The sequence below is a fragment of the Chenopodium album genome, chromosome 6, assembly GCF_948465745.1.
Source record: "Chenopodium album chromosome 6, dcCheAlbu1.1, whole genome shotgun sequence".
In the NCBI taxonomy this organism is placed as follows: domain Eukaryota; kingdom Viridiplantae; phylum Streptophyta; class Magnoliopsida; order Caryophyllales; family Amaranthaceae; genus Chenopodium; species Chenopodium album.
The window spans coordinates 30,229,634-30,242,469 of NC_137839.1; the positions used below are offsets into that span (position 1 = coordinate 30,229,634).

The 12,836-nt window shown below is 40.1% G+C and overlaps 1 protein-coding gene across 1 annotated transcript; it reads left to right on the forward strand.

Annotated features, from left to right (window-relative positions):
• Window positions 1-3,567: 3,567 nt before the first annotated feature.
• On the forward strand, window positions 3,568-4,862 carry LOC145636850 (uncharacterized). The gene is made up of 3 exons (XM_081688391.1): window positions 3,568-3,737; window positions 3,831-3,889; window positions 4,009-4,862. The coding sequence occupies exons 1-3, from the start codon at window positions 3,568-3,570 to the stop codon at window positions 4,860-4,862; spliced, it is 1,083 nt and encodes a 360-aa protein (XP_081544517.1).
• Window positions 4,863-12,836: the final 7,974 nt, after the last annotated feature.

Genomic DNA, 12,836 nt, shown 5'->3' on the forward strand with positions numbered 1-12,836 from the left:
TAAAATCGACCGTGATTCCTACGAAAGTGAGTTAGTGTATATTCTTGTCTCCTATCTTCTTTTGTTTGTTTGAATAAGCTCATCATTTTCCATCCCTTGGTTATGTTTTGCTCGAGGACGAGCAAAAGATAAGCTTGGGGGTATTTGATGGGTGTCATAAATGGCACCCATTTTTTTGAGTATTTAGGTTGTTTTCTCCTTCTTTTTATGGCTTTCATGCTTAATAAATGCTTAGTTTTATGCATTTGGACTTAGTTTTACCTTTCCTCTCTTATTTTGTAGCTTTTGTGCATTTCGTTGGTTCTTCTAGTCTTTTCTCCTTTATTTGCTCTATTTTCGTGGTTGTAGGTATTGTATGAGGTTTGGGTCTTGATATTGGTGATTTAATAAGGTGGAGGAAGCTTTTGGATCAAGCTCATGGCAATAGGAAAGCTCAAGATGCAAGGAAGTGGATTTTCCAAGTCCTAGCTCTTCCACTCTCAAGCCATGCTATCATGAAGAAGTGGTGTTGAACCCACTGTCAAGTGCCTTAGAAGCTGCCACTATTAGTGTTCATCATCATCATATTGTGCGCCCACTCGAAGACCTTAGAAAACGCACGAAGCCGCGAGAATATCCGAAGAAACCCAGAAGAGCGCGGGTGCTCTTCTCCGGGTTTCCGGCTTTTCTCTTCTTCGTTTTGCGCCTCTATAAATACCTTTTTGAACCCAATTTTTGTAAGCAAGCTTCATTTTAGTTTTTGATCATAATTTTAGCTTAGTTGAGAGTTTCTCTCTCTAGTTTTAGGGTTAGTTTAGGAGTAGATTTTAGAGAGAGAAAGTGAGGAATTTCAATGGTGATTGAGAGATTGAAGATGCAAGGGTGAAAATTGTGTTGGAGATCTTCTCTATTATCAATGGGAATTTCTAACTCTATCTCATTTATTGTTTTGATTAGTTGATTCATGTTTGTTTGATTTGATTTGATTTTGATCTTTGATGCTTGATTAGAGTAATTATTCTTCATAGATTGTTGATTCTTGATTTATTTAGTTGTTTGTTGATTAGATCATGATGTTAGAGTAGTTGTTTTGCTAGGGATAGGGTGAAACTTGTATGATTGATTGAATATGCTTAATTTGGGGAATGTGTTGATTGATTGTTATAGGGAATATTTTAAGCGTTAATCCCCTAGCTTGAACCCCACTGTGATTATACACTAAAGTACGGTGGCGTCCAAAGGGAAAGAAGATAGAGCAAAAGAGTCGCCAACAAGTTTTTTTTAGGAACTTGTAAACCGTTCACGAGGTGAAGGTTACACCCCTTAACGATCCAAGAGATCGTCAACTCCATAAGGTCTTGAACCAAATAGGGTTCAGGGATGAAGGTACAAATCCAACCTAAAAGAGATTGAACCTGCCCTAATAATAGGCCTCTACTTTATTCTGATCGTATTCATGTGCGCTTTCGGACTAACATGCAATCAATAGGATTAACCCTAAGCCTGTTTATCTATGTTGGTTGAATATAATGCATAAATAAAACTATTATTGGCGATCACTTGAATTATAATCAAATTAACCCTAAACAAGATTATTAATTATCTTATTAAGCGTGATTACAAGTACCAATTCCCTTTAAACATGCATAAAAAGGTGTGATCAAGCAATAACAATGAATAACAAGCAACATAATAATAATCAATAATAATAATAATAATAATCATAAATCATAAAATTATAATCATAATAATAAAAATTAAAATAATCATGTTAAAGCATAAAAATAGCAAGATCCTAGGCATAATACTAACAGGATTAATAACAAACCCTAGCATGTCACTAAGAAATAAAAATCAAAGCTTTAATCCTAACATGATACTAACATGAATATTAGGAAAGAACATAAAAGGCATCATGAAGATCATACTTAGTATTAAAGTTACCCTAGACATGATACTAGTAATCAAAATAACAACCTAAACATGATTTCTACATCATAACATTAATAAAAATCATTAAAATACTTACTTTGATGCCTCGTACCTCTTTCTAACAACAAAATACAAGAGGTGATCATTATTATTTTGGTTAGTGAGAGAAAGTTAGAGAGAGAAGCTCTGGTTTTCTGTGATTTTCATGGTGGTTTGAGGTGATGCTGGTTTTTCTCACTCACATCTGACCGTCATGGCTAAGAATAAGAAACAAGCTACTCCACTTCCTCGTTCCCCTGCTTTTGGATCTCTCACTCCTACTGATCTCAGTCGATTGAAGAATTTGAATATGAATATTCCAGAGGTTGAAGATGAGACTGAGCTAGTGTCTCCTCCAGCTCACCTTGTTCACCCTTCAGGAGGTAGGATTACTAGAGCCGAGTTAAAGATCTTAGAGGAATCGTTTGCTGCCTCTCAGATACAGAAAATCAATGAAACAGTAACTAGGGTTTCTCCGGTTACTGTTCCATTTGATAAAGCGTTGGATAGTGACCCAAATGCTTCTGTTCCGGTTGTTTCGGGGGCTGAGGATCTTCCTGAACCAGTTGAATCATTGAAACAGGCACCAAATTCTGAGAAGTGGGTTAATCTATTTCGAGGCAAATTGACTGCTAAAGGTGCTGCTCTTTCTTTTGTGGCTCCTGTGCTCAAGGATGGGAAACCTGTTGCTCAGATTCAGGCAAAAGATATTGAGGCAGGTAACTCTAAATGGTGTAATGCGATTATCTTTTATGTTGTTGGTTTTTACCCTACAATTTCAGCTGTTCACAAATACATTGCTCAAACTTGGAGTAACTTTGCTAAACCTAAGATTTTTTGGCATGATGATGGTTATTTCATAATTAATTTGAATTCATCTGTTGAGAAGGATACTGTTTTAAGTTCTGGACCTCATATGTTCAATAATAAGCCTGCTATTGTTAAACCATGGAGTGATAAGTTTAATTTTCAAGCTGAAATTCTTAGAATTGTTCCTCTGTGGGTAAGAATACCAAATTTGCCTTTGAATTGCTGGAGCTCAGATACCTTAAGTAGAGTTGGTAGCATAATTGGGGTGCCTCTATTTGCTGATGAATGTACAACTAGACAACTGAGAGTCTCCTTTGCTAGGCTACTTATTGAAGTTGATATAACTAGGCCCCTTCCTACTACTGTGCTTGTTGAGAGTCCTATGGGAGACATGATTGAATTAAGAATCATATTTGAATGGTCTCCTCCCTTTTGCAAGAAGTGTGATAGAGTAGGGCATGATTGTAATGCTCCTAAGCCAAAGGATAAGCAAGTTAATCCCCACACAAATCCAAAGAAAGTTTGGGTTCAGATAAAGCCTATTTTAGATCCTGTAGCTGTTGTTTCTGAACAAGACCAGGGGAAGGATCAAAGTTCTGATTTGCAACCCTTGATTACCCCTGCTGATGCTTCTTTTGCTACTTATTCTGATGCTGATTGGAGGGTGGTAAGCAAAAGGGCTAGATCTCATACTGTTGGGGTTAATCAGAATATTCCTAGAACTAAAAATGCTTATTCTGCTTTGCTAGAAGATGAAATTGCTGAAGCAAATCCTATCGAGGGTGATGGTAATCCCTCTTTGGTTAAATGATTGTAGTCTCTTGGAATATCAGAGGTCTTAATGACCCTGATAAGGTAGCTGCTGTTAAGCAGCTTCTAAAAGATCATAGTGTGGATGTGATTGCTATTCTTGAAACTAAAGTCAAAATTCATAATCAAAATTCTATTCAGAAGAAGTTTGGTAGATTATGGTCCTGGTACTGTAACTATAATCATGCTTTTAAAGGAAGAATTTAGGTTGGTTGGAAAACTGATAAAGTAATTGTTGATGTTTATCTGATCATGAACAGTTTGTTCATACTCAGATTAGCTCTAAAGATTCACAACATCTTTTTCTGTGTACTTTTGTGTATGGTCTTCATTCAATTCATGATAGAAAACCTTTGTGGCTTGGATTGTAGTCACTTGGGAGTTCTCATGTCCCTTGGATTTGTTTGGGAGACTTTAATTCTGTCCTTTGCTCTGAAGATAGGTTTAATGGCAATCCTGTGACTGATGCTGAAGTTAGAGATTTTAAGGATTGTATGGAATCAATGGACTTCACTGAGATTAAGAGTAAAGGCTCTTTTTATTCTTGGTCTAACAAGGGTGAAGGTGCTAGTAGAATTGTTACTAGAATTGATAGGGGCATTGTCAATGAAGCTTGGAGTAATGATTATGGTCAAACTGAAGTCATTTATCTCCCTCCTTCTCTCTCTGATCACTGTCCTCTTTTGTTTGATATTAGCACTGCTGGTCTAGGGAAGGGTAGACCTTTCAGATTTCTTAATTGTCTTTCTGATCATAAAGATTTCCAGCAGATTGTTAAGGATTCTTGGGAGTCCTGTGGGCAGCATGATTCCCCAATGCTGTCTGTCTGGAATAAACTAAAGGTCGTTAAACTTGGATTGAAGGCTCTGAATGTTAAACATTTTGCTAATGTCACTGAAAATTTGGAGCAAGCTCACAAGGATCTTAGTGATATCCAAATGAAGTTGGCTGATGATTGGACCAATATCCAGTTTCAGGCTCTTGAGAATATTGCTATTGATAAAGTGAAACATTGGATGCATATTCAAAGTAGTATCTACAGGCAAAAATCTAGAATTGAATGGATTAAGCTTGGAGATGCTAACTCTCATTTCTTTTTCTCTGTAATGAAGCAGAGGCAAAATAGGAACAGAATTGATTCTATCTATAATAATGAAGGGGTTTTGCTCAGGGATCCTGATCTCATTGCTGTGGAAATCTTGGACTTCTATAAGAATCTTTTAGGTTCTGCTGCTTCTTCTCTCCCTGGGGTTGATTTAGCTATTATGAGAACTGGCCCTCAGCTTGATTAAAATGCTAAGAATTTTCTTATGGCTGAAGTTACTTTCAGTGAGATTGATCTTGCTCTTAAGGGTATTGATAATGATAAAGCTCCTGGAATTGATGGCTTCAATGCTGTCTTTTTCAAAAAGTCTTGGGATATTGTTAAAGCTGATGTGTATGCTGCTGTTCTGGATTTCTTTTCTAATGGTCAAATGGCTAGACAATGGAATTGCACTACCATTACTCTTGTTCCTAAAGTTTCTAATCCCTCTTATGTAAAGGAGTATAGACCTATTGCTTGCTGTACTTTAGTCTATAAGCTTATTTCTAAAATTATTACAGCCAGGCTTTCACAGGTTATTAGAGATGTCATTAATGATGCTCAGGCTGGCTTCATTCCTGGTAAGCATATTGGTGATCATATCCTTCTTGCTACTGAGCTTATCAAGGGTTATTCTCATAAGTTCATCACTCCTAGATGTTTACTTAAGGTTGATCTTAGGAAAGCTTATGATTATGTTGAATGGAGTTTTTTTAGAACTATTCTTGCTTAGTTGGGTTTTCCTAACAAATTCATCTCTTGGATTATGGGGTGTGTTACAACTGTCTCTTATTCTATTTTGATCAATGGATACTCTTCTCTTCCCTTTTCTGCTAAAAAGGGTTTGAGGCAAGGAGATCCTATGTCCCCTTTTCTCTTTGCTGTTTGTATGGAATATCTTTCAAGGTGCTTAAAAGTGATGACTGTGAACCCTGATTTCAATTTTCACCCAAGATGTGCAAAGTTGGGGATTACTCATTTGATGTTTGCAGATGATTTACTTCTTTTCTCCAAGGCTGACCTTGTCTCTATTCGGTTGATTTTTCAAGCTTTTCAGAAATTCTCTGGTGCTTCTGGTTTGGTTGCTAATCTGGATAAGAGTGATGTTTATTTTGGAGGGATAAGTGAGCAAGATCAAGTTGAGCTTCAGTCTGTTTTGGGGGTTGCTAGAGGTTCCTTGCCTTTTAGGTACCTGGGTGTTCCTCTTTCTTCTAAAAAGCTTACTATTTCTCAGTGCAAGCCTTTAGTTGAGAGAGTAACTGCTAGGATTGAAGGGTGGGCAGCTAGGCATTTGTCTTATGCTGGTAGGATTCAGCTGATAAAGAGTGTTCTTTTTGGTATCCAAGCTTATTGGTCTCAGATTTTTATTTTACCAAAAAAGATTTTGAGAGAAATGGAGTCAAGATTTAGATGTTTTCTTTGGACTGGGAAATCTAATCCTAGTAAGAAAGCTCTGGTCTCTTGGAAGTTTTTATGCTTGCCTAAGACTTGTGGAGGGTGGAACCTTACCTCTCTTAAGATTGGAATAAAGCAGCAATCACCAAAGTTCTTTGGGACATTGCTCATAAATCTGATAATCTATGGGTAAAATGGATTCATACATATTATTTCAGCAACAAAGATTTCTGGTCTTCTCCTGTTCCTAACAAATGTTCTTGGGTCTTAAGGAAGATCATGAATTGCAGAATTTTGGTTGATAATGTGGGTGGATGGCCTGGCATTACAGTTAATGGTAAAATGAGCATTAGACAGCTCTACTTTCAGATCAGACCACAAGTTGAGAAAGTGACTTGGAAGAGAATAATCTACAATAACACAGCTTCTGCTAAGAGTGTGTTTATCACTTGGTTGGCTATTTGGAACAGATTAGTCACTAAAGATAGACTTACTACTTGGAATATAACCCGTGATCCTTTGTGCTTCTTTTGTGCTAGTACTGCAGAAAATGTTTCTCATTTGTTTTTTGAATGTTCATATTCTGCTAGTATTTGGAACAGAATTTTGCAACTTCTTGGGTTCTGTAGAATTGGGCAGAGATTTGACTCTGAAGTCCTTTGGGCGCTGCAATAAGGTAGAAGAGCTACTGATAAAGGAAGGTTGCTGCTTATGTGTTTTGCAGAGACTATTCATTGCATCTGGATACAGAGAAATACTTTGATGTTCACTGGAGACTACAAGCCTGCAGATATTGCTTTTAGGGATGTTATTTTTTCTGTTTCTTGTAGATGCATTGATGCTGATAGAAAATATTTGTATGTTTAGGCTTTGCTGTTTGGTGGTTCAGTTGGTAGGCTAGTCTGCTAGCTGCTGTTTTTACATAGTGGTTGACTTTTTTTGTTGTCTGGTCCTTGTTTCCAGAGCCCTTCATAGAAGGTACCTGGAAGCTTGAGTCCAGTTTGTTTTAGGTCCTCCCTAGAACCCTTCCTAGAAGGTGGCTAGGGTGGGTCCTAGAACTGGTGTTTGGGGTGTGTTTTTGTCCTGTTTGGGCTTGTGGTGTTGTTTTGGTAGTTATAACTTAGCTTTTGTAAGTTGTAACTCTCTTTCTTTGGTAATAAAATCTTTATTTGCCAAAAAAAAAAAAAAACAACAAAATACACACGTTAGTAACTTCAAGGAAAATAATAAGCAAAACAATAAAATTAAATAATGGAAAGAGAGATTTGGGACCAAACCCTCAGAAATTAAACCTTTCACGTCTAGGGCGAAGGCAACTTCGAATATAGCTAGGTGTTTCTAGATCTAATGAATGCGGAATTTTGTATTTGAGAGAAGGCTAGTTTATAAAAGAGAGAGAGAGAGAGAGTAATCAAGAGAATCTTGATGAGAGTTGGTGTATGATTATTGAAGAGAATGAGAGAGAATTGATGATTTTGATGAATGAAAACGGAGTTTTACGACGTTATTTATAAAGAAAAATCAGCCAAAAAGAAAAAATATCAAAACAGAGTTCTGACGCAAATAAAATCTGATTAGCGCCAACGCTGGCTATTGGCGTCAGACGCCATTAGCGCCAGGCGCCAATGCTAGCGCCAGGCGCCAAACGTAGCGCTAGGCGCTACAGCTAGCGTTTGGCGCTGATTTAGAAATTCACGCGTTTTCTTAAAATCAGATAGAAATTTCCGTACAGGAGGATAAAATTGTATCTTTCTCAAAATATGTTCTTTGATTTTAATTAAAACTCTGAAAAGTCAACAAAAGTCAATTTATCAATGCTAATTGAATTAGAAATGAAAAGAACCTTCTAGAAGAATCTAGAAGACTAAAACCATTCCTAATTGCATTAGGAATGATAAATCTATATTAGGCCCTCCCCTAGATCATTGGGCCGCATATAAGGCTCAAACTGGGCCCAGTTCAGTAAATTGGCCATAACTTCCTCAATATTCATCGGAATTGGGCTTATAATATATCGTTGGAAAGCTCTTGTCAAGCCCCATCCAACTACACTACTATTGGACCCATATAATAAACCAACCAAACTGGATTGAATGTTTTCTTAAAATAATTTTTCAAAAACAGAGAGAAGAGAAAAGAAATTAAAACTATCCGCAACACTAAACTTTCCACACTTTCACTTCATTCGATTATGATTTGACGCGAAAGGTACTCATCACTGGGTTTGGTTTTGGGGAGACACAAATGGGTGTCTACAGAAGCCCCCACTTTGACTGAGTTTGGAGAAACGCAAGTTTCGAAAACAAAAGTCAAAGTATCGATAGGGACGGAGAATGATTCAGAACGTTCTGCGATTCTAAACCACTCTTGTAACGCCGATACCTGCAAAACTAGCGTTAGTTAAATAGATAAAAGAGTTAAGAGACGCGTATCTTGCACCGTTGAGCACACGTCTCTGAAGGTAACCGATTCGTTGCCGCATTGCTGTTGTTTTGATGACCTCCTATCAAGAGAATGCCATCCCGCTTGAAAACCGCTACGCTTGTAACTGCTTCCAATATAGAAGATTGCTTTGCTTGAAACGATCCTCTCCCGCTTTGATAATATTCCACGTCCAAGGGAATACTATCAAAGATTGCTTCGCTTGAAACAATCCTCTTCTACTTTGATAATATTCCACGTCCTAGGGAATACTATCGAAGACGACTTCACTTGAAATCACCTTTAGTTGTTTGTGAAAACTCTCCACAATCTAGGGAATGTCGTCGAAGATATCCTCGCTTGAAGCTATCCTCATTTGTTGCGATAATTTTCCAAAGAAATTACCGAAGATCTCCGTTTGTCGATCTTTAAAAGCTCGCTTGAACTTTGCTTCCACTATGCCTGTACGTCGGCGCTTTTGTTGCTTTTGAACCTGTATGTTGGTGCCTTTTGCGAATGAACCAGCATGTCGGTGCCTTTTGTTAATGAGCCAATGCTTAGGCGCTTTAAGTTAAGTGAGACGATCTTTCATCAGGTCGATCACTTTATGCAATCAAGCCGATTAAAAATCGTGTCAAATTGCTTAGAGGGGCTAACTGGCGTACCAAGGAACCCAAAATATATTGCAAAAAAATAGAACAACCTCATTGAGTGGCTGAATATTCTGGCACCGCTGAAATAACGTCAGCGCCACACAACTGGCCGTAGCGCTAGACGCTGGGATTAGCGCTAGGCGCCAAACCTATCTGTTGACGCCAAGGTCTAGCGCTTGGCGCCAGAATAGGGTATTCCTTAAATACCCCTTTCTTCTTCATTTTCGCTGCTGCTCGTCGCGTTTTTGCTCGAAAACTTCCAGAAATTCATTTGCTTCGTTCTTGCTCGTTTCTCAACCAAATTCGCTCAAATTTGTTGCAAAGCAAAGATTATTTCATCCACTTTCCCGATCTATGTAAGTTTTCTTCGAACTCACACCGGTTTTTATGAATTTTGCATGTGTTTATTTTCGAATTTCACGAAAATTCAAAACTTAGAATGCTCAATTCTCTTTGTTTGTCAAATTTTATGACATGAAATTGCTTGATTATATTTATATATTGCCTTGGGAGTAATTTGAGACTTGTTTGACTCAATTTGGTGAAGAAATGAACGAATTGTCATTGTTGGACCTCTTGAGGTCGGGAATACAATGTGGCCCGTTCTTGATGTTTTTGCCAGCAATTCTTGTCCAATTTGTCACAATAATTACTATAGTATTGCAAGAAATTGTTTGATTGCTTGAAAAATGTCGTTACGCTCAATTTGAATTTGTGCTCTGTTTTAGTACTACGTACTCTGTTTTTTGCGAACATAGTATCATGCGGTTAGGCGAACCTTAGATACTATAGAACCTTAATTTATGATAATTCTGCACAATGTAGCATGGCTAGACAACGAGGTTCTGGTTCACGGTCCCGAGACATTCGACGGGAGTACGAGCCCTTGGAGGACGATGCCGAGTCGTCCACTTCGCTTGGTCGACTCCCTGAGTGGGATGAGCGGACCTTGTTCTTTTCCCCCATCCACCACATTTTTGAGAGGGTGAGACGGGGTATCACCGTTGGGAGGATGCGCTGTCATGGCTCCGGCTGTGACGGTTTGGGCGATTTGTACAAGATGTACATCGCCAGAGATGTCGAGACGAGACTCCTATGGGAGTCCTGCGGTCTTGCTGCGCTGTACGAGACCTCCGAGGCAATGGTTGCCTCCAGCGAGGGTCACCATGTAGTTCATGCTCTGGTGGAGTTCTTTTGGGACACCACCAACACTTTCCACTTTCCTTAGGGTGAGATGATGGTCACTCCTACCGACTTCAGTCTCATCACAGGGCTGGAGTTTAGCTCCGTGCCACTGCTGTTCGACAGCGGGATTGATGTCTTTTCCCTTGAGGTCGAGGAGCTGTTGGGGCCGATTACCATTCGGGCTCGAGCTGAGGTAGAGTCGTCTCAGTTCAGCGCTAGGGGGATTCGCCGTTCGACTCTGGCAGGGACTTTTGACGATGGTGCGACCACCCGAGAGCAGCGGGTGCGTATCTTTGCGCTTATTTTGTTGTCAGGGACGTTATCTCCTGACAAGGGTAGTAGGGAGCTGCTTTACTACCTTCCTGCCGTCCGTGATCTACATCGGATCGGGACTTACGACTAGGCCAGCTTGGCCTATGCTGACTTCATTCGAGCGCTGATGGACTCGTTTCGACACCGGTCCTTTGGGACGAATGTTGCTCTATCCAGCTTTTGGAGGGTCGTAGAGGTAAACATTATTCCCTATAAAGTTTAGCTCTACATTTTAGCTAGCACTTGCTGATAATTTTAACTCCTTGTAGATCTGGTTCTACGAGTACTTCCCTTCTGTTGCACCGGCGAGACCATCACCGCGCAGGTTTCCAGTCAGTGCTTCATGGGGCAGCCGCCGTGTGGGGATGTCCACTGCGTATGTCCTGAGACTAGATCATCGCGGTATGATTATTTTCTTATTTGCCATTTTGCGATGCTTTAGATAGATTCTCGCCTGATTGATGCTCTTTGCAGGAGCCTGAGGTGCTGTACCGGTCGTGGGTCGGCCTGGCAGTCCCTGGGTTAACCGCGCAGTATTCTGCTGAGCGTCGCTATTTCTTGGGGACTTATGGAGCGACTGCATACCTTGGAGAGAGGGTTGCTAGACAGCATTCCTCCGATATTTTTGTCGTTCCTGCTCCTCCACCACGTCACATGTTTAACGCCGCGAGGTTGTTGAGCATGTCAGAGGGAGCTGGTACCCCTTGGCAATCTTGCACGATCCCTGGGCGATGCTATGCGGAGGAGCTACTGCCGTTATTAGCTCTAGTTCCTGTACCGGCTAAGGATGTGGCGGTACGATTTTTCAGCTTTTATCTTTCGTTAAGTAGCCCCCAAGTAAAGCTTTACTGATTTGGTTTGCTTTATCAGGACGATGCTGCTTAGTTCGTGCCGCCCTGTATGTCTATCCATTACCAGGGGACATACAGGCCGATTAAGGAGATGATTCTTCCGGCTCCTGAGGACGAGCGCTTCGTGGAGCGATCGATTCCTCGCCTCCAGACTCGGGTAAGTTTATTTATTTGCACTTTCGTCCATATATATTATGCATGTTTACTGACTTATTTCTTTGACAGTTCTCGCGCGAGGTGGTTTTGGCGACGGCACGATGTATAGATGCCTTCCGTAGCCAGCTTGTCCGGATGAGGAACGTGGCTACTTGCCGTCGGGATGACGCCGTTCAGGAGGTAGTCTTTCTTTCGTTTGCACTACCGCTTTGATTTTGCCTTGTTTCTGATTTTAATTCCTTTTGCAGGGTCAGCCCATTCCTTCTCGTACCCACACGAGACCTGAGGTGCGGAGGGATCCAGCGAGGTCTAGCTCGAGACGTCGCCGCACTACTTCGGGAGGTCGGGGTGGTCGTTCTGAGGCTGCCCGTACTGATGTGGTAGAGGGCTCAGGTTCTTCCTCTAAGGGTGCACATGTTGCACCGGTAGGCCAAGGAGAGGCTACCTCGGCTCTTAGAGGTGGTGGGATATACGAGGTTGGCTCGTCATCGCAGCAGCCTTCGCAGCCTCAGCCTCAGGTTGATCTTGGGTGGACTGGTCCCACGTTGAGTTTTCCTCCTCCTGCGGAGACTGGAGCTGATGCTGGAGCTGGAGTAGGTGGAGAGGTTACTCCTCGTACGGCGGAGTTTTATGCGATGATGGGTTTACCTCCCCCGGCGCCGTAGTTTGTACTTGTGCTTTTTATTATTTATTTGACTCTGTATAGAACTTTGCCTTTTAGTTAAACTCATTTTTTAGACATATTTTGTATATACATACTATTATGAGTTTATTTTATTTATCATGTTTTTTTCATTTTTTATTATTATCATTATTATGTGCATGTTTGTGTGTGCAAGAAAGTGTGACAAGTAATTTTGCGCAAAAATTCCGTCATTTTTATTATTGATGGAGGGTATCCGACTTTCTCCCCCAAAAAGAAAAAAGGAAAAGTCAAATGAAATATTGGGTTTAAAAAAAACTTGGAAATTAGTTTAAATAAAATAAAAAAAAAAGATAATAAAATTAATATAATAGCTATTTTAATTATAAAAAATAAAAAGATGTTTAGAAAAGATAAGGAAGCCGTAAAGTCATTAGCAGACTCGAATTAAGGTAAAAACACGATTTTAGAAAGCGCGTACGACGAGGAAAATTGGCGCCAGCTGGCGCCACGCGTATTGGTGTAACGCCAGGCACTACACTTAGCGTTTGGCGCCAAGCTTTGGC